The 26956-nt window shown below is 43.6% G+C and overlaps 1 protein-coding gene across 4 annotated transcripts in view; it reads right to left on the bottom strand.

The window, feature by feature from the left end:
- Nucleotides 1-7630: 7630 nt before the first annotated feature.
- Nucleotides 7631-26956, bottom strand: part of TRIM44 (tripartite motif containing 44) — a 115949-nt gene continuing 96623 nt past the window's right edge. For 2 of the 4 annotated variants that reach the window (XM_024752584.1, XM_024752582.1), the window contains exon 6: nucleotides 7631-18446. Coding sequence is in view for 3 of the 4 variants with exons in the window: in XM_024752582.1 (XP_024608350.1) it covers nucleotides 18435-18446 (12 nt within the window). In the remaining variant the exon portion in view is untranslated. Of the gene's footprint in view, nucleotides 18447-25258; nucleotides 25407-26956 lie in introns of those variants that run through there. The other 2 variants (XM_024752587.1, XM_024752585.1) reach the window with 2 other exon arrangements.

Below are 26956 nucleotides of genomic sequence, written 5' to 3'. Positions count from 1 at the left end.
CGGGGTGTTTCTCATTGTCCAGGTTGTTGCTGAGCAAGGAGAAATTCTTCCCTGGGGATAGTCCAGTAGTTGCACTTCCTGCTTGGGGGTGCAAGGTATTCTTCTTCCTGTGGGCCATGCAATTGACCTTGAGTAGCAGGGCGTGAGAGCTCCCCTTTCTGGCCTCCTGACTCCATTTTAAATGGAGGTTCCTGTGTATTAATTTTCATACAAGAAATTGTATGAAAGAAGAGAGATGGGGCCTTGGGGGTCTTTGCGTGGCTTTCTCCTAGGGGTGAGGAAGTCTCCCAGAAGCCCCTGCACGTCATGTGCTCATTCTGAACCACTGACTGACAGAGGGGGCGGGACTTCCCTTAGACCAATCAGGCGCACCCCTGAAGCTGGGAGGCGGGGCATATTCCCAGAGCCGGGGCGGGAAGGGGGGCTGATGTAGCACTTTGGTTAGATAGACCAGCCGAAGCACCCATTTCAGAGACGCTGAAAAACGCTCCGCACAGAGTAGGTTCTCAGGCTGCAGAGGTCACAGATAACTGGGCTCAAGGTGTCTGTCCTTAATTGTACATGAGGTCATTAAACCTCTAAATAACAGGGGAGAAAGGGAAGTAAGATTCTGAGAGAGCCTGAGCAGCTCAGAGTGGTTAGCATTAAAATCATAATGTTGTCTGTAAAGTTCCTTTAAATCCATATTTCATAACTTCAAAAAAAAACCATTTCTCTCCTCTTCTCCAAGGTATAGCGACATTCCCTTTTCATTTAGTCGTGACAACCACCTGGTGTCTTGTGGGGACATTCTGGAGTCCTTCCTGGTACCTCTTTGTGCCATCTGGAGGCTTTTGTATTGGGCCCACAGTGACTGTGGACCCGGTGTGGGCCAAGATACCTGGCTACAAATCTCAGCTCCGGCACTTCATAGCCTCTCTGTGCTTTTTTCCTCAACTGGAAAAAAAAAAAAAATAATAGTACCTGGCTCTTTGGGTTGTTTTGATGATTAACAAACAGTTTGGTCTTCTCTGACGAAAGTAGCTTGTTGAAGATAGGGAGAATTTGTGAATCCTTGGAGACTGGATTCTTCTCACTTCCTGCCATCTCAGCAAAGAGCAGAACATAGGCTAGGGACATGTGAAGGGAAGGAATGTGCAACTTCATGAAAAGCATGCATTCCATAATTTAAGGAAATTATAGTATTATTACTTTTCAGCATGGCAACAAGATATAAGTAGATGCTAATAAGTAAAATTAGGTTAATTGCTGAAAAAAGTACAATTCGTAATAGGGTTGCATTATAAAAACGTTTGCACATGTAAAATTTCTGTAATATACATGGACTTTAATTGCTGCATCGGCATGGAGAATTGTCGGCTCTGCCACTACTAGCTGTGTGATTTCAGGCAACTCTCTTTACCTTTCTGAGCCTCAGCTTCATTGGCTATAAAATGAGACTAATAACTTTTCTTGTAATAAAGGACCAGATGAGGTAATGTGTGAAAGGGCTTTGAAAACTGGAGAGCACAATACTTTCCTTAGGTATTGTAACGAATTTTCATCCACAACAAAAATATATTCAAGGAAAATGAAAAGACTCATTGTTTGAAATACCAACCTTAAAAAACAATCCAGAAATACTAAACATATGCTTTTCTTTACAATAGCGTCTATAAGACTTTTACGTTTTTAGACACCATCTTTTTTGTTAACATCACCTTAGGATCTCATGGCATCTTTCTTAGGGACTGAACAGCAATTGGTGAACTGTTTCAGACAGAAATCTGGAGGGTCCAAGCTCCTGGATTAAGGTAGCTCCCTTATAGAATGTATTTTCTGGGTAAACATGAAAATTGGATTAAGCCAAGCACGTCATTGTAGATAAGGAAAATCGGTGCCATGTGGGCTGAACTGTTTATAGTCTTAACTACAGAAATGGATGAACTATTTATACCTATGAGTTCTGCTGTCTCAAACCACGGCAGTCCGCTCCTCACTTCAAGTTCACAGAGCCATCACTATGAAGTGTCAGTCACAGTGGGTGAAAAGCAACTAATGTCAGACCCCTGCTGGCCTAGTCTGGCACTGCATGGGGAAACACAACCTCCTATTCATATTAAGGGGGACATTAGCTACAGGGGCAAGACCTGAGATGGCAAGAATTCAGTCTTGCCTCACTTTCTTTGTAGGTGTCAATATTCATCAAAAAGTGTGTCAAAATGGGAGCTTAAGATCAGACTTGACTTACAATGGCTCTTAAGAGGCAGCCGGGGATAATAACCTCCCTTCAGGGCAGTTTGGAGCTTGAATCTGCCTGTCCTGCCAGCTTGCTCTTCATTGCTAACAGCATGTAGTGTAGCACTTGTTTTTCAACATGCTTTCAAACTCACTGCTTGTTGCATAGTTTAACCTCTAGAGGCGGCAGAGGTTTTCTCTCCAGCTTTTTCATTCTGCCTTATTTGCAAGGAGGAAGAACTCTGAAGGGTTACAGTCAAATGGAGTGCTCAAGGATGTATATAATGGGGTCACTGTAATAGGAAGTAAGAGTTTGCAGGTATAAGGACTGCCCAGAGTTACAACGTGTTTCCTTCTTGTGGTCTGTGCTCTCTCCTCTTCTTTCATTAAACTGAAATAAAATGAAGGCTGCCCCTGCAAGGAAACTGGGGTCTAGGGAAAGCAAGCACAGAGCAGTCCAGGGATAGAGAGAAAAAACCCAAACAAAACAAGAACCTCAGATGAAGAGTGACAGCTCTTGTTTTGAGGAAGAGGATCTTGATTAGTGCTCCTGGCTGGGAGAAATCAGACACAGCAGGAATGAGGATTTCATTTTGGAGGAGCAGAGGTTGGAAAGTGGCAAAGTGTCTGAGGTGCCTGGCTCAATTCCCAAGCTAGTGTTTTTGTTACAGGGAACACGTGAACCCCAGGGAGCAGACCAGGGGATTGGGATTGGGGGGCAGTAAGAGATGGGGAAGGTCATTCCACTTTTTCTATTTTAACATAGCCTAGGAGATGAATTTTTCTTCCTCTCATGGTAGAAAGCTCTGATGAGGGCTTCCAATGGCCAAAAGTGAGGTCTTTAACTCATTTGCTCTGCCCTAGTGGCCCCATGACTTAAAGGTCATAGGAAGAAGATGGGATTGCACCAGGAACCAGGGCATCTTTCAGCCAAGCCTCTTGATTCCTTCCTCTTCAGGGCTTGTGCCTCTTCAGTTTGCCTTGAGTGATGCAAATCCACTCTTCCCAGTAAAACAAAATCATCATCTCATTAGATCCCAGAGAATATTCTGTGATTGCAGGAAGGAAAGCTGTAATTGCCAATCTAAACATGGAGGCCTTGGTGATTTTCAAAAGCATTGCTGGCTGTGCTGAACAGGCCTCGATTTTCTGTACAGTAGTCCTCTACATGGAAGAACTCTAAGATACTTAGCTAGTCTCCTGTTGATGGATACTTAGGTCATTACCACATTTTTGCCATTAAATACAATGCTATATGGACATTCTTATGCAAAAATCCTTGTACATGTGTCATATTTCTTTCAGTTAGGCTTCTAGACATGAGATTGGATAAAACCAAATTTCCTTTAAAAGCCTTTTTTGTACTTCATCAATCAATTTATAATAATGCTAATATTAATCACAGCTATCTTATTTCTTGAGGGGTTACTATATGGCAGGTGTTATACTAAGCACTTTTCATACATTATCTTATTGGTCATCTCATCAATCCAGAATGGTAGGTTCTATTATTATCCTCATTTTAGAGAGGAGGAAATAGAGACACAGGGCACGTAAGTTACTTGTTTAAAGTGACGTAATAAATGCCAAACCTAGGCATTCTGACCCATTATTTTACTCAAAAGAGAACCTACCTCTATTTTAGAAAGAGAGAACTTGGTAAAATGTGAGGTGAACTTGGCAACCACTGCTGGGAAAGGAATCCAGTTGGAAGCATATTATTGGAAGTGTCACCTCTTGAGTCTTCATTAGCAAATCTTTTAGTTTGGCGTTAGTACAAGGACCTTAAGCTCAAGGTCACAAGAGGATTGGATTTCTTTCTAGCTGTGCCTATGAAACCTCATTTTTTTTCTTTTTTTCTTTTTGCGTTACGCGGGGCCTCTCACTGTTGTGGCCTCTCCCGTTGTGGAGCACAGGCTCCAGATGCGCAGGCTCAGTGGCCATGGCTCATGGGCCCAGCCGCTCCGCGGCATGTGGGATCTTCCTGGACCGGGGCACGAACCCGTGTCCCCTGCATCGGCAGGCGGACTCTCAACCACTGCGCCACCAGGGAAGCCCCTGAAACCTCATTTTTAAATGCATAATTCAATTGACCTAGTAGTTGTTCCATTTAATCTCTGCCAAACAATCGGTTGAAGTGATTTTTTTTTTGCTCCATTACCTGGCTGTCTTGGTGTTCTGTTGTGTAAGGCTAAGAGTACCTGAAGTGGGATGGTGGGTAAATCCAGTTCGAGGCCATAGGTTTTGTGCCTTCTTAGAAACGGAATCTCTCCATAGGTGTGCAACATCGTGATGACAACTGGGGACCATTCAGGCAATAGCTTTTGTCCAGGCGTGTTTGTGTCCGTGAGCTCCTCTGGACGATGCCTTTGTCCCTGGGAGAGAAAGGGTCAGAGGGGACTACGGAAAGGGGTGAGAAGAAGGAGGCAGAGGAAAGACAGCTGCTGCAGCAAGTGGGGATATTTATTCCTTACAATTGCTCAATGCTCTTGCTACATTCCAGTGGATATAATAATCTCCTAAGAAAATACTGCCCTGTGTCTCTTCCTTACTTGGAAGGCCCTGAACTCAGTAGGAGAGAGCCTGTGACCACATGAGAGTGTCACACACACTTTCTATATAAGGAACAGGGTCATCACTAAATCACCAGCCTGACGATACACACACACGTACACATGACATATGACCAGTCTGTTGAGGGTGAGGGCTGGTGTAAAAACTTCACTAGAATTGTAATGAGGTCGAAAATTGTACTTTCTTTTTTTTTGCAGTACGCGGCCCCTCACTGTTGTGGCCTCTCCCGTTGCGGAGCACAGGCTCCGGATGCGCAGGCTCAGCGGCCATGGCTCATGGGCCCAGCCGCTCCGCGGCATGTGGGATCTTCCCCAACTGGCGCACGAACCCACGTCCCCTGCATCGACAGGCGGACTCTCACCCACTGCGCCACCAGGGAAGCCCCAAAATTGTACTTTTTTTTTTTTTGCGGTACGCGGGCCTCTCACTGTTGTGGCCTCTCCCGTTGCGGAGCACAGGCTCCGGATGCGCAGGCTCAGCGGCCATGGCTCATGGGCCCAGCCGCTCCGCGGCATGTGGGATCTTCCCCAACTGGCGCACGAACCCACGTCCCCTGCATCGACAGGCGGACTCTCAACCACTGCGCCACCAGGGAAGCCCCCAAAATTGTACTTTTAAGAAGTCTTTTCAGGGAGATAATGTGTGGAGTTGGAAGAAATACTCTGAAAGTCATTTGTTAGTGGGTGGGGTGAGACCGCAAAAGAGTACGTTGGAATAACAACAGAGGATCCCTAAATGGTCTTTTCTAAAAAAGGGGGTCAGGGCTTTTGTCTCTATGAGTGTGGAATGCAGGTAGAGATAGCCTCGACTGCTTGCCCACCACACTCACAGAAAGGTGCCTACCACCCTTTCCTCTAAATAAATGTTGACCTAATATTTAAAGAATAGCAGTTTGGAGGGGTGCCAAGCCGGTATTCTTCCTGATGTGCCCACATCTCCTTCTGGTGTCGCCACACGTGTGCATGTGCACGCACATGCACGCGCACACACACACACACACACATTCACTGGCGTCTCCCGCCCCTGTGCTGCTGCCTGCCACACTGATGCCCCCACGAGTGCACCTGAAGGTTCAAGGCTAAAGTGCCAAGGAAGGCATTTGAGAATGGTCCACAGTCAACTCCTTTAGAGGCCAGACACAACTGCCGTGACCCTTTTTAATAACCTTACACCTTAATTACCGAGTCCAGAAAATGGATGTAACCGTTAAGCTGGAATAAAAGGTCTGGCCAACGCACAAGGCTTACTGAGCACCTTCACCCTGGTGCCTGGTGTACTGCTATGCTAGAGGTCTCAATCAAGCAGCCAGTGCTGCCTTTACTCGTCACAAAATAACCCCAGAATGCAGCCTGGAAAAGAGAACTGGGGTGTGGGAGAGGGAGAGAACCAGAGAGAGAGAAAACGATGGATATATACACACACACAGAGAAGGATAGAGAAAGGGAAAGCGAGAGAGAACCATAGCTTGGTTCCGGATGTTGCCACTCTTGAGGAGGAAGTCTGCACTGTGCCGAACGCTAATGTCTGCGCAGGCCTGAGACTAAGAACTCCAGCCTATGCAACGCTTCCCTTTAGTATCAAAGAGGGAATCTTGGGGTGTTTCCTAGAATGTTCTAATGTAGGCTCTTGGGCCAATAAACAGACTTTCTCTTCTGGGAGACAGTGGCCAAATCTGGGCAAGAACTCAGGTTTCCCAACAGCTGTATGACCTTAGGCAAATCATTTAATCTCTCTGGGCCTCAGTTTTTTCACCAGTTAAATGAGGTCAGTTGGACTCATCCCTAAATCAGTGTTTCCTCAAATTGTTAGACGGAATGCCAGAAAACTGTACTCTACCCCTTCCTGAAATTCCACAGTGCAACTGAACACATTAAGAGGTCTGAGAAGGCCCACAGAAAAGAAACCTGCTCAGCTTTGTTTAGCCCACTGTTCCACTTCCCCGTTTACTCGACTACGGTACCTTTGGTCATGGCTTATGCACATCTGGTGTCAGTCTGCTTGGCCTGCTACAACAAAATACTATCAACTGGATGGCTCTTCAACAAGAACTTACTTCTCATAGTTCTGCAGGCTGGAAGTCTGAATCCTGGTCAGGTTCTGGTGACAGCCCTCTTGTGGGCTGCAGACTGCTGACTTCTCCTTGTGTCCTCACATGAGAGCTCCACCCTCATGACCTAATTACTCCATAAAGGCCCCACCTCCTAACACCATCACATCGGGGATTAGGATTTCAACACAGGAATTTGGGGATAACTGGAATATTCAGCCCAAAGCATTTGGGGAAATGTCACTCTCCATAGAGTCTACATGAGTCTAGCTCTCCTGGCCAGCCCCAGTTCACGTGTCCCCCCTGGCCCCCTGAACCCCACTGCTGCTTGCATGTACATGCGCACACATACGTGCACACACACAGAGGAAGAGAAGCTGGGATTCTTAGAGCAAGCATCTTGCCGTTCTCGCTGTCACTCTTGCTTTGCTAAAATCTTACAATGTTATATCTGGAAGAGGCAGAAAGATCCTCCAATCTAGTGGATTCTAGTCCCCATTTTATGAGTATTTAGAGAGGGAAGCTGACCTGCCAAACGCTGCACAGCTTATTGGTGGCAGAGTAGGAATGGCAGTTAGGTTTCCTAACTCTCTTCCCTCTTCTGGGAAGAGCAGGTAAGTGACCTACTCTTCTACTCTAAGTGACTCAAAGACCTTTTGAGTGCGGTGGTCACTTATGCTGGGGCAGATGTAGCTAAAGGTGTTTCCCAGTTTTCTGCGTCGAGATGTAATTAATACCTGGAGTAACTCTGGACACAAATGCTATCAAGATATCAGTCAGCAAGTCCGCAAACATTTTTGAACATCTATTTTGGGTCAGGCAATTTCATCAACATTGCTAATACATCAGTGAACAAACAATACAAGCTTCAAAGAGGTACAGACAGTAACCATATGAACAAATAAATACATATAACTTGAGATCCTTATAACTGACATGAAAGCATAATTGGGTGGGTGTGGTAGAGAGGGCTAAGAAGTAGCCTTGGGGAGGAGCTAGAGGCTGCGCAGACAAGCCAGTGTGGGACAACATGAGGGCAGGCTCCATCTACAGCCCCGAGAGGACTCCAATTTGATGAGTGATGCTCATCACAATACACAGTGGTCATAAGCTACCACTTACTAAGTTCCTCCTATGTGTCGGGCACTGTACTAGGCCCCATAGATCCGGCTGCTTCTTTAATTCCTCAGAGTTAGTTAAGGATAGAGCCAGTACTAGAACCAAGTCTGTCTGCTTCTGAAACCTAGTATTTATTAGGAGAAAGCTCATTCCATTTTCCAAGGACAGAAGACCACACATTGCTCTTTTTCCTGGAGATGCAACACTGGGGTTAAGTGGTTCTTAACGTTAACAGTTTCTCCCTAACAACTTAGGCTACATTTTACTTTTCACTTCATTCCGTCACTCTTAGTTCCACCCTCCAGAGACCCTCCCCCAACACCACACACAAAATCAGTTACATCCTATTATCTGATGCCAGTTATGCTGATACCTCAGAAGGGAGAAAAGTGTTTTTAGGAGTGGAGATTTTGTTTTTTTCCATTCTGTTCCCTCCCAGGAGGGAATCTCAATATTGTTTCTGAAATCAGACATTGTGTGTGGGTTTGGAACTGAGTGGGTAAGGGGATGGATATGTACCACACCTTATTTATTTTCTCTTCTGTGCAAGGAAGGGTCTCAGCTGTTTCTCCTCCCAAATTGAATTCTCTTACTGTTGAAGAATGACCCAAGCAAAGACATTTCCCAAACATCTGAAATCTGAGACTTGTGCCTGGAATCCATGAGGCTCATGGTTTCCAGATGGAGAGACCGGAAGAAGAGGAGGTGGGGGAACAGAGGAAGGAGGGCGGAGGATAAAAGGCAAGGGGAGGCCTGAACTCTGGATCACTCTGCCTGTGAACCGGGCCAGGCCTCTCATTTGTTCTGCAAGTCTGCCATCTGAGAACGTGCTAGGCCCAAAGAAACACAGCAGCTGTGCACATCCTCGTGAGACTGTTCCAGTGATTACTAGGAAGTAAGTCATCGTGAAATTGTCCCTTCTGAGGGCGGTGACTAACCACAGTAGCACGATACAAAAGAAAGCCCATGGCTTGGCTATGAAGAGGGGCATAAACACTCCAGACGGATTTTCTCACCATCTCGGAAACGACAAAACACAGACACTTCTAGAAATCTTGGCTTCTTTACACCACTTAACCAGATGCAACAGTGCACCCCCAGGTGACCTAATTCTTCCTCCACATGTCTTGTCCTCATGCCAGAGGTGGGGAAAGAGGTTTAAAAGGCAACCTAGTTTTGAGTAAATTAACAGGCAAGTATAGTTTGGCCATAAGTTGGCGAGGTAAGGTCTCAGAAGGAATGCTCTTTTCTGATCAGACAGGCCAGTATCTTCTAGGGAAAAAAGGAGTTTGGGGAAAAGAGATCAGAACCCCTGTTAGCAGATGGAAATTGGTTTTTTAAGTGCTGAGAAAATACCCATTTTTATTGTTATCAGTGGTTTCTTTACCATCATGGCCACCCATAATCACCCCACTGACAAGAGTCAACACCACCACCGCCACCAAGCCAAAGAGCAATCTTACTTGTCTATCATCGTTCTTCCCACTTGGAATAGGCTGAATCTGATACTAGGATATAGCCATCCAACTGGGTCAAAAGGTCCTAGAAGCCTGAATGTGTGGAGAGAAACCAAATACAGAAAAGTTACTTCCAATTAACACCTGCAATCTCCAGATGTCCTAATAAAAATGGTGAGGCAGCAAATGGCGACCTTCAAGCCAGAGAATTACACTTGGACTCAATGTTTTCAAGAGCCAAGCCAAGTATTCAAGCTCCTCATACCCTGATCTTCTGGCCTGGGACATGTAAGTGTTCAACTACATTCTGGCCTGGGGGAGAAAGCAAGCAGAGGTGAACGTATTCTGTACTGGCATGACTTCAACGACCATTCATCTCACCCTGAGGTATGAAGGGATACTGCCTGCCTCCTCAGGCTGAGCAGTGCCCAGAATTTATGAACTTCTTCACAGTATGATGTGAATCTGGGGCCTGAGCCAGGCATTATCATCAGGAAAAGGTGGACAATTTCCCTCTCCCTCCCCACTCCTTTTCCTATTGCTGATTGTGCTGTTCAGACATGAACTACGATTTAACGCCTTCTACTGCTAAGGGTGTTACAAAATATTGCTTGCAATGTAGTCATAAAAAGTGTTTAAGTAAAAGAAAGAGAAAGACAGAAAGAAAACAAGAAAGTAGAAAAAAGAGAAAATTATAGCAAACGTCAAAACTCATCCTTACCACAAGCAGATGGAGAGGCAGGGGAAAATCTTTGCCTGTATACCAAACGGAATGCAGCTGATTAACTTACATCATTTCTACACACAATCAACAGTGTTGAAAGCAGTGCATCTTGCGATAAAGGATAGTTCCAGTCACACGTTTCTCAATTTCTTCACCTCAGGGTCATCGGATCAGGGCCAGATTGCCACAAAGGGCTCAATGACCCATGGGAAGTGAATCATGTTTTCATTCCAGGGCTTAATATATGCATTACGTCACTATTAGAAGCAAGCGACTCTGTGGTCGATGGCTCCAATGTGGATTAAGGTCAAAAGTGGCCCTGGAGACCAAATTCCCTAGTGAGGGTTTGCCACACAGCTCCATGTGTCCTTTGCTTCTGAATTCCTCCTTCTCCTAGCAACAACTACTAAATACCAGCTTCCCAGGCTGGTATTATGTCTACATAAGATTTATTTTTCTTTCAGCAAAGAACTGGAGAAATACAAGAAAGAACCTGGTATTACAGGTTAAATTGTGTTACATCCAACTTGTGGTGAGGGTCCAGTTTCTTTTTATTATGCCCCAATTTTGCTGTAATGACTATTGCTTGAAATAAATGGGGAATTGACAGGGGCTGAGAGATAACAGGGATGCTTAAGTGATTTTTATAGTAGCAGTATTTGTTGTAACAGGATTTGACCTGTATTCTGGTTATTAGTTTTATTCATCAATGGGAAACTTGGCACTTCCATTGTTCATGCCATTATATGCAAAGCACTGTAGCATGAAAGTCACTTACAAAGCTATGAAAAAACTCTCTAAACACAAGAGGCTCCTGGAACAATAAAACCTCAGGTGGGGGATGTTTTGTCTTAACTAAATGTTCTGGAGAGTCCAAGGTTTATTCCTTTAACCCCTAAAAGGGGAATTTGTTTCATTTTTCTTTACCTTTGTGATAGAAGTATTTCTAAAATGTTTGATATGCAAATTCTTGCTTTCTTCTGAGCATAACTTAGTTTCTTTAGGTGTGACGCTCAGGGTCATCACTTTGAGTATAATTACACAGTCCTATGATATGAGGTGTTTAGAAACTGAGATGTGTAAAGAGCTGTTTTGGGCACTAAATGCCCCCCTAAAACAGTGCTTTTTGAGCTCTTCAGTCTACTTAAACTTTTTCTGTCTTCTCTATTGCTGTCAACTCCTTCTCCTTCTTAAGTTTCCTCTAGAAATCTGTTTTCCGCCCTTAAATTTATCTGCTGTAGGCTTGGAAACCAGACAGCAAACATTTAGAACTATGTGTGAAACAGGAATAAATAGGTTCTGAGTAGGTGCTTTATGGGTAGACAGATGGCCTTTCTCTTATGTGTTTGCTTCATACTATTTATTTCAACTGGTCAGAAGTCTTGTTTACTCACTTCTTAGTTCTCAGTCATTTTTGAATGGGTCCAGCAGAGGTTTCAGATTTTTCCAGTTCTGTCTCAATTACTGTCAAACCACTTGTGCAGATTTCATGTTTAAGAAATAGGGATAGGTGAAGCTGACTGAGCCATAGGTAAATGAGTTGTGACTGACTCCCTAAAATGGTATGAAGGTCGTGGGCCATTTTTGTAAGGCAAATGGTATGCTATGGCCATGAGGGTTCAACTCAGTAAATGAACTATAAAACAGACAAGCTCCGTCTGCAGTCCCTTTCCAAGAATATGAAGCTGGCCTACTGTCAAGCTGTTGGAGACGCCTTCAACATGTTTAATTAAATTACAGGCTCAGTGCCAGAGTTGGCTGACTTTTGGGATTCTAAGACTATGGCAAAAGAAGCCATGGCTTTGCCTCTCCTGGTGATTTCATTATTTATGGCCTTGGAATAAAGGAGATAAAGCAAGTCTAAAAGCTTCCTCCTTCCAAAAGTGCAGTTTCAGGTCAGAAGAGAATTTCACTGCTCACCTTAACCCTCCTTCCCTCACTGTACACTGTACTTTGCAAACTGTACAAAACAAGGCCTAAAAAAGACAAACTCCTTCGCCCCAAGGCCATACTGTATGTGTTTGTGGAGAGGGGGTGGATGGGTGAAGGTTATTCACCAGCATCAGCTGGAATCTGTGCAGCTAGGAGAGGAGCGCTTTAGAGCCAGGGGGTAAAGTCTGCTAGACCTGGGTTTAAATCCTAGCTTCCCATTTATTAGGGTGTGACCTTGGGCAGCGTATTTAACTCTCTGATTCCTGAGCAATAAAATAGAGGATGATAATATTAGTGCTGTGAGAAGTAAATAACGTAAAAGGCAACTAGGACCGTGCCTGGCCCAGAAAAAGACCTCACTAAACGGTAGCTATTGTTATTAACAAAATGAATGATTTAACCTGGAGACTCTAATATTTAACGAGTACAGATACTCAATGCAGCCAGTTATTGACTTTAAGCTGCCTTTCGTTTTGTTTTCTTTTCTGTGACACCTTCTTCTCTTGTTAATACTGGCAGCCTGACTTTCTGCTGGGTGTACTCACCTCTGGTGCCTTGTGAAGGCCAGGAGATATTCTAGACCAGCTGCAATTTCACTTTTATGAGTGTAAAGGAAATGGGCCCACCTGTAAGTTGGACCAAGCAAAGATCAATGAAACAAAATAAAGAGTTGTAGCTTTCAGAGCGAAAGACAATAAATGAAAAAGGGCTGAGGCAATGGGATGCGGTATTGAGATACTGGCACCAGGAAGTAGGGAAGAAAACCTCCAAACGCATTGTGGTTTGTTAAAACACCGAGACTCCCAAGTACTACAGTGCTTGGCAATCCCATCCCACCAGGCAGAAGTGTGCTTAGCAACTGGGGAGGGAGGAAGTGGGCCTAATGATTGCTACAGGGGACAAGGGTCTCCCGGCCTGGCTTTATCAGCGTGGCTCACCGCATGACCTTGAGTGACTGACTCCCTCTAGAACCCTATCTTGAACAATTTCTCCAAAGTTCACATACAGCCTCTAGCTAACTAAAGGGGTTTGATGGAGACAAATCTGTTAAAAAAAGTTTTTACAGCAGGGTTCATAAACTGCAGCTCCTCCAGACACTTGCTGGTGGGTTTTAAGGATGGATTTTAAAAATTGAATTGTAATGCCTTTAGGTAGGAACTGTACCTTCTAATTCATACAGTATCTACTATATTGAGTTTTCACATTTTGCCTCTTGATTTCAATGCATCCTCTGCTCCTGATATTACAAACTGGACTAGAATTGCTTCATTTAGAACTTAATTCTCTCTCTTCATCAGTTATATCAAATGTGTACTTCTAAGGCTCCCCAAAGATGATTTTGCTGGCCTAACTGTAATTTGCTCTATGAAGGTTTTTTTTCTAGCAAATATGGTAAAAATTAAAGTGTGACCACCACCCTGGCTAATCCAAATTGTAAAGCTTTAACGTTATTTGAAAACATCATTCAGGACCAAGCATTCTTTACTTTATAATCTACTTTGCTCAGAAAATTTAACCTAGGCATGGATCATTTCACTTTGAGGAGAAAACATTTCTTTAAATAACAATGACTTTAAGTCTGTCCTTTTGCCACTCCCAGAGATCTCCTAAGCTATGCTAGAGAAGTCAGGGGCAAATGAGAGTCCCACCTCTCATAACCAAAACACCATCATCTCCAGCATTATCCCAGTTAACAGTGCAGATCACCATGAATATTTACGCCTAGCAGGGTCCTTTGTGCACAGCTCTGAGAGACAAATGGTATTTCCAGTAATAGTTTATTGATTTCCAAATGCACGGGGGCACTGAGTCCAAACATCCTGGGAGAGCAGTAAATCTTTCTTACAAAATAACTTACAGTATGAAAATGAAATACTGAAACATTAACTCAAATGTGTAATTCCCGTGAAAGACTGAGTGCTCCCTTGTTTAATGTAAAGTGTGAAAGAGGAAGATGACTGAGGAGGGCATGTGACTGTGCACAGGAAAACAGGCAGAGGACAAGGGGTTCCTTGGTTCTCCCCATCCACGCAGTGTGGCCTGTCACTGTAGAAAGATTGGTCAGGTTTAAGCCCCATTAAGTATAAATCTACTGTCCCCTCAAGGTCATATCAAGCCTAGCATGGGCTCTGCGGCACTTTTTGTACCAGTATACCCACTAGTGTCTTAATTTATTTTTATTTTCCTGCCCTGGCGCGAACAAGCGCATATTCTTGTGTGTTCTTGGTTCCAAAGGCTACTGGTTTACTAGGCAGTCCCCATGAGCCTTGTAGCTCTTGGAACGGGCTGTGGTGGGGCTTCAGAAACACCATTGGGTAAGGCAATATTAATGAGATCTGAAGTCTCCCCTGCAGGCCTGCAGGCCTTCTTTTCTCTCAGGGCTGGGCTGAGTCCATTCATAATGAGATAGATTTGTTTTTTAAACAGAAAATTCCAGTTGTGCTAGGCACACCGTAAACATGCAACTAATTTTCTTATCGAAAAGCATGTGTTGAACAGCTACTGAGTGTGGCATGTCAGGTATTGGCAAGAGAATATTTTCTAGGTGGAGGAGAGGACTTCCTAAGCCCTGCCACTCCTATCGGTCGTGAATTCTGCAGCCGTGCCCTCAGGCCTGACTAGAGTGGTTAGACTCTCAGGTCACCAAAGATTCTGGGTGTCCAAATTTCCCATATCATTAGACACCTTGGAGTAGGGCTGGAGTGCGATTTCCCTCAGGGCTGTCACCTTGGCTCAATGCTTTAGGAGCTGACAACCTTTGCCAAGGAGTTGCTCTTCTTGTTAGCATCTTGTAAGCAAGCAACTAAGCCCCATTATCTGGTGACACTTGTAATCAGGGCTGGCAGAAACCTCTGCGGTGGTATGCGAGATAATGAAGCAGCTCTGAATTTGAAGCAGCTCTGAATGAAGCTCTGAATTTCTCTCACTTGTTAAACTGTGTGTGTGTGTGTGTGTGTGTGTGTGTGTGTGTGTGTGTGTGTGTACACATCAGGTGTTAGCAGGAAAGTCTATGTTCACAGGACTTTGAATTACCACATCCTCACAGACTGGCTAGGTTTACTAAAATATGAAGATTTCCTTTTCTGCAGCAGTGTAGCAGCTGACATTTTCAAATAAAGTTAGAGAGCAGAACACTCCTCACTTCTACTATTTCTGAGAAGTTCCATACTCCTGAAGGCCTAAAAACACTGTATTTATGGGGGATGGCACCAAAAGGAAAGGTGTCCTCCAACTCCTGGGGGCAGGCTCAAGTTAGCAATATGTACTTAATGTATCTGCTAAAGTAGAAGAATAAGGCTAACTTGCTGCCATTTCTGAGCCTCAACTATAGCCATAAAATGTAATTTTGAAAAAGAATCCATAGAGTGGAATGGTCAGACTGCAGGGGGGGAACCTGCAGCCTTTTTCTCTCTCTCTGTTTTAGGCATACACAGAGTTAGGAAGAGCCGGGTACAAAACCTAGCTCCAATACTTCCTAGCTGTGTAACTCAAGGCAAGTGACTCTTGCCCTCCAAATCTGTATTATCATCTGAGAAATGGGTCCTCATAGTTGGTCCTCAATATTTTAAGTCATTTCCCTTTCTAGGCTGTCAGAGCAGAGACTCCAAGCAATTCTTGGAATTGTCCTGGATTTAATGACAATCAAATCAAAGGACAAACCCCCTCTTAGCCTCCAGATACCCAACCTTTGGAAGGGAGCCAGGGATTGCTGTGAGGACCCAATTCATTCTGAAGACATTCATTACCTGCCTCCCTTGATGACTTCTCCCTAGGGATTTCTGCAAACCCTGCAGCCAGTTAGGACACAGTTGTGAGCAACTCTTACTGACCTGGTAGGAGGGAAGTCTCATCATGCTTGGGGCTTAAGGCCGAGAAGCATGCTCCAGCTTTAAGGAAGCTGGTGCCACTGCAGGAAGCATACGCTGATAAATGCTGCCGGCAGGAACTCAGGAGCCTGGGCAGAAGCTGCTGAGCTGTGTTTAATGCTTCCCTGGTTAAAGTTTTATCAGGTGCTGAAAACAGCAGGAGCCCACAAAGCAAATCTGAAATCCTTTCTAAGTAAAAGCGAAAGTGCTTTCCTTGAGGATTACAGAGTACGATCATTTATTGAGACAGGCTGGCATGTGTTTGTATTTCCATTCATATCCATTGCATAAATGCCTGGGTTTCCCAAATACTGATCTAAAGTAATAACGTATGATCAGGTATGGAGGAGCCAGTGATCTGTCCACTGCTAAAATAAGGCTACTACTTGGAGATTCAACAATACTTACTGGGGAAAGACAACACAAGCTTCCAAATCCTAAATTCTTCTTAATATTCTGATTTTTAAACTCTTTTAAGAATGGCCACTGGTCCTTCTTTAGGAGTAGTTTCTTTGGATGTGGTTGGGGGTTGTAATTAGTGGTATCCCCAAACCGCCAGTCTTCGTGGGCAGAAAGGTAAAGCACCGAAAATGTCTTAGTCATTTGCTGGCCACCAGTTGGAGAGAAAAATAACTGTGTTTTTTTTTTAAACAGCCCAAACTACTCTCAGCCCCAATGTCCCAACAACATATTTAGTGAGCAAGGGTAATCCTAACCCAGAAGCATATACACCTGGTAGCTTCCTGGCCTCAAAGAAACAATCATTTCATAGCATGCACAGGACTGAACAGTGATATAGACAGGATTCCTATAGTAAGTAAGCATTGTTTCTCCCTCAAAACCATCCTGCACACACATATCGGTTGGCCCTAAAGCTCTGTGATAGGTATACAGGCAGGCAGGCAGGCAGGCAGGCAGGCAGGAAGAGGAACTCCCCTCAGTGCAGCTCCTTTGTTTCTGCCTCAGAGGCACTAGAAGTCTAGGTCCTGAGTCAACAGAAACCCTAAGGCTGCTTGGATGTAGTTCCAATTGTACTTCTCAGAAGGGAACACCAAAATACCATAAAGGCAGAGGAGAGGGAACACCACCCCACTCGCTAATAAAAATTCTCTGTGAAGTCTCCTATTTTATCTTTACTGTTTATGTATACAAACATTCTATTTCATAATATAATTGTGTTTGTTTTATCTAAAAATAATGTCATTCCCTGACTCCAAACCATTTGTTAAGTAAAACTCCTGTTTCAGAAGACGCATGTTTTTTAGTTTGCAGTTTTGTATTCCCTAGTACATCATTGCTTATTTAGGAGTAAAAAACTTGGTTGTAAGGAAATGTGCTTTGGGAGTGGGGAAAGACCAGAGTCCAACCACGGTGAGTCTCTGCTCACGTTACTTAAGAGGAGAGAGCCAGCGTGTGGGAGATGACCTGGAGGTGGGGAGAGCCAGGGGAAGAGGGTCCCTGCTGGAGTAAAAGGAAGGTATATCTGCCAGGAGATGGAGCTCGATTCAACACACCACAGAGGGCCAAGAATTCTCCCCACACTGCATTTAAGCCAAATTAGGCTAAGCTGGGGGAGGGGGAGCAAAACCTACACTGAAAATTCCCATTTGTAATACACATTCCAGACTTTCATGCTGTGACAAGACCCATAAAACCTCAGAGTCCACTCAAATAATTCACGTTCCATCAGATCCTTTAGTGACTATTTTGGAAACTTAGGCAATTTGAGTTCAGAAATACTGATTTCGATTTCAACTTTTAATCAGATCTCTTTGGTCCTTTTTTTTTGGAAAAAAAAAAGGTCATTTCTTTTCTATCTCTTCAATCTTTTTTTTTTTTTTCATTTCCACAGCACTGAATTATGAATCTGAAATCCTGGATAACCTCATGTACTAAAAATATCTCTATATATTTCTAACTTTTAACTCTTTATCTGTTTTCAAGCCATCCATATTATTTCATGAAACCACATTTTCACAGATGTATTAAATGGACTTTTAGAGACGAACTATGTGGGTTGATTCGGCCCTACTTTTCCCTCATTTATTCCATGCTTCAATATGAATAAAGTGTGGTTTTATTAGCAGGTAGGGAAACAAATTCTGACTGCCCTTCAAGATTATTCCAGATCCTTCTTAATGAAGTGATACTGTTTGGGTATACAATATGACAGGGGCTGGCTTTCCTGAGCAAGTTCAAAGCAGCCATCGAGGGATTTACCTGAAGGACCCTTTAATTGCTCCTGGTTGATCAAAGGGGCATTTTCCTTGACCTATCACGACAAGAGAATGAGAAGCACAGTCAGTAAGAGTAAAACTGGTCATTCCTTGGAGAGCTATGTGCCTGCTGTGGATCTGGGGAGGCATCTGGTGGAAGCACGTTTGTTGCTGGGCAGCTTTCACAGGAATCAGAAGCCATTACATATACGCCGTCACATACACACAAGGGGAAGGGATGATTTTCCACTGGGGATGGCAGGCCTTCATGTGTCTTCTTCTTCACTGGCACCACTACAAAGGAAAGGAGAACCAAGTGAGTTAAGACTTCACAAGAAGGGGGGCAGCCTAGTCTACTGACAGAAGGCACAGGCTCTGCTGTCAGACGCCCCTGGATTCCAGCCCTAACCCTACCGCTGCTGGGCACTGTGGCCAGGGGCAAGTTACTTAGCCTCTCTACGTTCTGATTTCTTTATCTGACTGCAGAGATAATGATGATAATAAAACCTACTTTCTTAGGTTACTGGAGGAATAAATAATACATATAAAATGCCTGTGCCTGGTACACAGTAAGTGAATAGCTATTTAAAGGAGCAGGTGAGGGTCATGATATTTTTTTAACTTGACAAAATAAATTGCTGGTGAAAATCAGGAGTTTGACGTCCCCTAAGCCTTAAAGCCACCTATTGTTAGAAGAGAAAGGCAAAGAGAAGCTATCATTCTGCACACCAAATGGCACTTCTCACCTGGAATAAAGCCAAGGTTTTAATTCATGCCACAGGGACAGTCACCGGGTTTAGATGTCACCTCCTCAGAGAAGGTATTCTATCTAAGTCAGGCTCCCTGGTTACTCTCCATCTCCATCTTCTTTCTTTCATAGCCCTTATCATGTCCTATAAATCATCTGTTTGCTATTTACTCTCCCCTCTACCCCCACCAGAGCACAAAAGAATAGCAATATTGTCTATTTTATCGACTACTGTTTATCTAGCACTAGGACTGTGCCAGACATATAGAAGTGTTCAATAAATAGTTGTTGTAAAAAGACAGTGAGAAATAAAAACAGGAAGGGAGAGAAGGAAGGAGCTGAAAGAATGGTCAGTCATGACTGACTTGACCAGGGCATCCTAGATGTCAGTAGTATTTCAGTGGCCAAAAAATGAGTTGTGAGTCTCAGAAGCATGGCTAGAACGTCAGCTGCTCAGGGTTAGAGCCTCCCTGGCTTGGTCCTGGGAGAGAACATTGTTGATACAAGCACTAGGGCAAGAAAAAGTCAGGGCCAGAAAAAGACTTACAAGGACACTTAGAAGGACAAGAGCAGCAAATGTGCCTAGTTTCTCCTCCTCCACCACTTCTAGAGGCCACTGTCCTTAAAATAATAACAAGAGCCAGCTTGATCAAGTGTGCCAGGGGCACTGAGCTAAGCGTTCCTCACCCATTCTTTCTATTAGTCCTCACAATAATCCTAGGATGTAGGGACTACTATTATTATTATTACTCTCCCCATTTCGCAAATGAAGAAAGTGGAGCTCTGAGAGATGTAAAATCCTTGGTCACATAGTAAGGCCTGCGTCCTTAAAACTTAAGGATTAGTTTCGGCTGGATAAAGTCTGAAGCAGGTGAGTTAGGGAGCTTGGAAGGGAGGTAAATCCCCCTTCCTCTGGTAGAGGCAGGAGTTAGGGAAGAGGACAGGCCTGGGGTGTACATCAGCGCCCTGCTATGACCTAGAAATGTTTTTTATCTCACAAGGGATTATCTACGTCTATATAAAAATCTGTGCTTTTTTGCATCCCTCTGGGAAGGCCTTTAAGGGAAAATATCCTAGACGACGGACCTGTAGTACTTCTGCTCAGGGCGAAACATTTCGAGGCATGGAGCGTGAAATTAAGGCACGTGTACTCAGGAGCCAAAAGAACCAAGTCAGCAAGCCTCACTATCCAAATTCTGCCCTGTTTCCATTCCCTTTTCCTGCCTTCTGTCCGATCACGGGATGAAGGGTGCATGCTAGGAAGGGCTGGACAGTGGACCGTCATTAAGGAGCAGTGCTTGGTGGCATCTGTCCCAAAGGGAACAAAAAGGGTCTTTCATGAAAGCGTCTCACTAGAACCAAGACCCAGTTGGAACCGGTGCCATTGTCTCCCCTTTGGTATTATATCCAAAGCGAGCTCAATGTGCTTTTGTCAATTTTCCTTCAAATATGAGAGGTCTAGCACAAGCAGGTGCCCCTTCCTTCAACTGCGGTTCATCATTCAGCATTCTTAACTTGAGATGCATAGTTTAAAGGGTTCATGAACCTACTGGAGTTGTACACAAAATTTTGTCTGTGTGTTCCTTGTCTGAGAGAGGCCATAATTTTCATCATATTCACAAAGAGGTCAACAACTCCACAAAACTGAGTATAATGAAATTATAAATAAACTAACTTCTTTTCGAGTTGCCAAGTCCCTTATTATAAGATGTGCAGAGCTGACTTGGGGAACAGATCAAAAACCCTGACTGATAAAATCTTTTCTTACTATCCTAAAAGAGATCTGTTCTTGGGCCTGAATGACACAGCTCATCTCACAGTTTAAAAGCCTAAGACCTTGGAATTCTGGCATATCACTGGTTAATTTGACTATCTACTCTGTGTTAGGCATAACACTAGGCACAACAACGAACAAGATGAAATCACAGTAGTTGCCCTCATGGACTTCAGAGCCTAGTAGCTGACAGAGGGAGGGGGGAAGGGGAGGGAGGGAGGGGGAGAGAGAAAGAGAGATAGAAAGGGGAAGGGAGGGAGAGAGACATATTTTTGTCCAGAATAGCATCTTCAAATAAATAATACTCATTCTCATAATTAATGAAATTAATTTTTTGCCACAATAAAGAAGAAAAAATCGTAACTGAATCTATAGCATACAGCTTTGTTCACCTTGTGTGTGTTCTCTCCTGGAGGGTCACACAGTATCATTAGTGTGAGATATCATCTGAATGTCCCTTCTTCACTCTGTATATAAGCTGATCTGTGTTCACAGGATTTTATCTTAAATAGTCTATAAGAGTCTACTTTCTCCAAGGGAAGTAACACAGCCTTCCACCTCAGCCACTTGTCATCCTCCTCTGAAACATCTACCACTCACACTTACATTTATAATTGGAGTGATACTCAGAGGATATTGAAATTTTGAGTGTCTGTTCTGTTATTGTTGTTTTGAGAATAAACTAAGGGTGTTAGATAGATAGCCCATTCTGTAGTAGGTATTTACCATGAGAGAAGCAGCATTATATAAGGGCTTTGAAGTCACCAAACTAAACTAGGTTCAAATCCCCGCTCTGGCACTAATGAGCTGTGCAACTTTGGATGAGCTGCTCAACCTCTCTGAGTCTCAGTTTCCTTGCGGTAATAGTTACTGTATATCTTACAGGGTTATTGCGAGAGTTTTATGTATTTTATGCAATATAAATACTTTAAAATGTTAGCTCCCTTCTTCAACCTGCTTTTCTTCTTATCCAGAATCAACACCTGCCTAACTTTCCTTCACCGTTGTTCTTCTGGCATCTGAAATGTTACATTCCAGAGCAAGTGCGCTCTTATCCCCAGATGTCCTTACATTTCTGGAATGCCCTTCTTTGCTTCCTTCGAGAGTTTTTAAAATGACAACTCCAGACCTACAGATACTGAATAGAAAGAAAGTCTGAGTTCCATGGTTCTGACCCTTCTACTTGACAGGTCTCTAGAAAAGTCAGTCCCTGCCAAACACCGGTGAGGACATACTGAGCGAAGCCCAGTTAACTGGTGTCAGTCACAGAATGACCCAGTTTGAGAGTGCTACTGTGTCTAAAAGCAGCAGTTTTAAAACCGAGGTACACATACCTTTGTGGTACCTAATGATTGTCCAGGAGGTATTCGGTCATTGGTAGTTCAAAGGAAATTAATGTCCAGATCCTTACCTTCCATACATACTCATTGTTGAAACTGACCTCTCTAAGGGCTTCCCTGGTGGCGCAGTGGTTGAGCGTCCACCTGCTGATGCAGGGGACGCGGGTTCATGCCCGGGTCTGGGAAGATCCCACATGCCGCGGAGAGGCTGGGCCCATGAGCCATGGCCGCTGAGCCTGCGCGTCTGGAGCCTGTGCTCCGCAACAGGAGAGGCCACAACAGTGAGAGGCCCGCGTACCGCAAAAAAAAAAAAACAAAAAACTGACCTCTCCTGGAACGTGCTTGTGATCTACAAGTTCTCTCTTCAGCCACTCTCACTTTTTAGTCACCTTACTCCTACTTCAGAAAAGAAATGCATACCCCTCATCCTCCCGAATCTCACCATGGGACAATTTTAGAATGCCTTGCTTCTAAGAGGAGTCCTATGAGAACAGGGTAAGAAATAGTGAAGGATATAATCCCTTATTCCATCCAGGTAATAAACTCTTGGCAAAGCTGTGTGCCCTTATCTGTCCACCCACAGATCTAAGAATTCATATTCAGAAATGAGATGGTTGTCATGAAGTGTGTACTAATATGTTTATTTTAATCGACAAAATGAAATCAGACTTGGATCTGACAGAAAGCAAGACTGATTTGGCTGGATGGTTTGACCATGAAAACCATCTTTGCCAATGAGATTACACAGTGAATCTCCCCTGGAAATTTAATATGCTAAATCTGTAGTGCCGAAGTTTTGACAAAAATGTATATAAAGCTCGTACTATGCAGTATGTCAGAATTAACATCCTTCTCAACTGTCTAAACTTGACATATAACTTCAGGAGTTAACTTAAAATGGGCAAGGAGGCACATAATGTTTTCTAAATTATTTGGGGGGTATAAGAACAAAAAGTGTAGCTAAAGGAACTGAGAGTTCCTAAATCACGACCGGGAGAGTGATGTGACACTTAACACCCCCTAGGGGTAGGGGTCCAGGTGACAGAATAGGACGAAGGAGCCCAGCCAGCAGAATGCTGTGTCCCCTCTGCCAGTTGGGCACGCTGTCTCATGAGCAACCCTTTCTGTCTTGTTGTGCCTGTGAAATTGAACTGTTAGAGGCAAGCCCCAGTCCTATTCAGCCCCTAAGCACCTGCTCATAAAGTGATTAAGGTCAAGGAGTGTTTTCACTGCCTGACAAGCTTTAAGACAGTCCATATAGATAGGCAGCTCCGTTTTTCAGCTTCTGTCCCCAGAGATGGCCACTTATAAGAGGAAGTTAATAAATGAGGTGGGTAGGCACTCTGATCTTGGAAGTTAGTCTCTTTTCCTGAGAATACAATACAACTTAATTTGATTTCGCATCACTTATATCGCTGAGTCCTTGGCTATTTATTCATTATTGATGTAAAAAGGATTATTCACTTAAGAGGATGGAGAAATTAAGAGGTATCAACAAGGAAGGAAGGCTAGATTCAGTTGAGATGCAAAAAGAAAGATGTAGTATTCTCCAGAAAGGACGCCACATAGGTGTCGTATGAGGAATTAATGGAAGTCTCCATTCACCATCTGAGGCTGCAGCTGCTCACTTCCAGTGAGAATGTGATCGGCCTGGCTGGAGGACGGGCCAAACGCCCTGACCCGGAAATACTCCTCCACCAGACAGAGCAGAGCTGCTACTTCTGTCTCCCGTGTCACCTGTCCCAGTAGCCTGGGCTGAAAGTGAGGCGTTACTGTGCTATGAGGAATCAGAACTTACATATTTAGCTGCTGCCTGTGGAACTAATACAAATTAGTTTTAAGAGATGTAAGTGTACATTTAAAAGAGATACAAGTACAAAATAAAGTAAAATGTCCTCCCCGTTTATCCTGGGTTAACTGAGAAAAACATCAGAGGGCTTCACAGCTCTAGTCCTGGCTTTGCTGTGTGACTCCGGACCCAGTTTCCCCATCAGGGAAATTAGGACACCTCGCCTTGTAAGTGAAATTTACAAAAATTCAAACCAGACAAAAGCAAAGCTCCTTTCTGACTTACACATTTGCTGAGCTAATTAATTAGAGCTCATTTATACTGTTTTTTTCTCTTGCTTCCTATGCACTGCCCTCTTTCCCCATTCCTCTCCAACTCAATCTGAAGGCTGACCTCAACATTCCAAGTTCTTTCACCTCTTTTCCTGGCTGGGCCTAAATGCCAGGTTGATGAATTGTACTATTTGATCAATACCTAGTACACACCCTAGTACAGTGAGCTCTATGGGCAAATGATTTCCTGTGATTTCCCAATTCATCGTGGTTCTTAAAGTGGTACCAACCCTTGTTGTGCCTTCCTTCGCAAATCACAGGAAACAGGGAGAAGGGCTCTTCTCTCTCTAGATCACGTTATACTTGATCTCATGAATCTTCTCTCCTTCAGTAATGACCACTGTTCACAGACGGCCGACTTAATGCTCCAGGCACTGTGCTAAGCAATTCATATACACAATCTCACCAAACCCTAACAGTAGCTTTAGGATAAGTATCATCATCTCCATCCTACAGATCAGAGTAGTGAGGCCAAGAGAAGCTACGTGACTTCTTTGAGGTACACAGCTTGTAAATGGTAGATCCAGCTTATGCAGACTCCAGAACCCTCAGATATGAAAATGCACTCGTGTAAGAAGACAGACATAAACCTGATCTTCTGACCCCTGGTTACCCAGACAATAAGTGACAGCCACTGAAGACTAAGATCTCTGAGGTTCAATTTTTTACCTGAAAAATAGGACGATAATATCTATTTCCAAGGGTTGTTGTAATGAGTTGGAAAGTACTTGCAAGTTCTTCTTTAAGATGAAAAAATGCCAGAAAAGGGTAGGATGACTACAGAAGGAGAAGGAAGTAGACACTGGGTTTGCCTTTCAGCCCTCACAGCTGCCTCTGCCCCTATAGACCGACACAGGCACCTGTGAGACAGGTCTGGGGCTCCAGGGCGGCCTCAGGTCCACACACTGACCACAGTGCTAAGTTTGATCTCCATGTACCTTGCAACCTGTTTACCGTTTTTATAGGTGGCTGCCCTTCTTGCACTCCACTTGGGGTGGTGGCCCGTTTCTATGGAGGATGGAAAGGTGCCAGCAGGCCTGTTCAGGCAGGGCCCTTTGATAGGGAGACACTTGAACAGAAGTAACAGGCAGGCTTCTTAGCCTGCCAGTGTCCCATGTGCTCTCAGAACTCCCTTCCTTAGGATTGAGTCTTCTGTTACTGCTGCTGCTGGATTTATAATGGAATCAGTTCCAGCCTTTTTTCTTTTAATTCAAAACGCAACTTTTTGTTTTTCGCTGATCTGTATTTTCTGTAGCAAACACGGATTGCTTCTATAAAAAGAAAAAAAAACCCATAGTGTTATCCACTGGTGATAATCAACATTAACACATTGAAATATATTCATCTATACCCCTCCTATGCATATGTAAAAATATATACTTCACAGGCTCTTTCATAATCTATTTTTTCATTCAACTATCAATCACGAATACCTTTATCAAGAAATGTATTTCTCTAAGATTATGGTTCACGATTAAGTTGTATGGATTTATCACACCTAATTATTGGACACAAATTACTTCTACCTTTTCACTATAACCTACACCTCTGTGACACATATTTACGTTGGTGAATCTTTAGGTTCACCCTTAATTATTTCCAAAGAAAAAAAATTCCCAGAAGGGAAACTCCTGGGTCAAAGTAAAAATTACAAAGATAGTACAGAGGGTTCCAATATCTAGTTTCCTCTATTATTAACATCTTACATTAGTGCATTTGTTAGAATGAATCAACAAATTTGGAATACTAGTATTAATGCTAGTATTAACTGAAGTCTAGATTGTATTCAGATTCCCTTAATTTTTCGCTAACGTCCTTTTTCTGTTCCAGATTTCACCTGAGATACCACATTATATTTAATCACCAGGTCTCCTTAGTCTCCTCTTGGCTTTGACCGTTTTGATGATCTTGACAGTTCTGAGGAGCATCGGTCAGGTATTTTTGTAGAATGTCCCTCACTTGGGATTTGTCTGATGCTTTTCTCATGATTAGGCCACGGTTACGGGCCTCGAGAAGGAAAAGTCACAGAGGTAGAGCACCATTCTCATCACATCATACCAAGGGCACATACCATTGATGACCGAGTGCTGTTGATGTTGACCTTGATTACCTGGCTCAGGTAATATTTGTTAAGGTTTTTCCACTGCAAAGTTACTTTTTTCCCCCTTCACATACTGTACTCTCTGGAAGGAAGTCACACCTAAGGAGTGAGGAGTTATGCTCCCCCTGGTTGAAGGTAGAGTATCTACAAAAATTATTTGAAATTCTTCTGAACATGAGATTTGTCTCTTATTCATTTATTTATTTACTGATCATTTGTTTGTATCAGTATGGACTCATGGATACTTATTTTTACACTCTGGGTTATAATCCAATACTACTTGATTTATTTTGTTGCTCTAACTGTTCAGCTTTGGCCTCTGGAAGCTCTTTTAGTCCACTCCTGTGGCCCCTGACATGCCCTCACCAATGTAAGGGTTGTTCTGAGGTTTGGGGGGAGCACTTCTTTACTTTCTGACACTACAAAATGCTCCAGGCTCATCTTGTATATTTTCTGCAGCAGTCCTAGAATCAGATATTTCTCCAAGCAAAGGCTATGTATTGAATATTTTTAAAAGGATTTGATATATCCCTGTTAAATTGCCCCCCAGAAATCAACTTGCACTGATTTACAATCATTACTCATACAGGTATGAGAATGCCAATTTTCCCCACATCCTCGCCAATGTCTGGCAGTTTCAAAGTGTCTGAGGATGAGGGGTGTGTGTGTGTATGTGTGTGTGTGTGTGTGTGTGTGTGTGTGTGTGTGTGTGTGTGTGTG

Source organism: Neophocaena asiaeorientalis, unplaced genomic scaffold, assembly GCF_003031525.2.
Source record: "Neophocaena asiaeorientalis asiaeorientalis breed wild unplaced genomic scaffold, Neophocaena_asiaeorientalis_V1.1 scaffold196, whole genome shotgun sequence".
NCBI classification, from domain to species: Eukaryota; Metazoa; Chordata; class Mammalia; order Artiodactyla; family Phocoenidae; genus Neophocaena; species Neophocaena asiaeorientalis.
The sequence above is the reverse complement of the archived record's forward strand: the minus strand, read 5'-3'. Positions and strand labels throughout refer to the sequence as shown.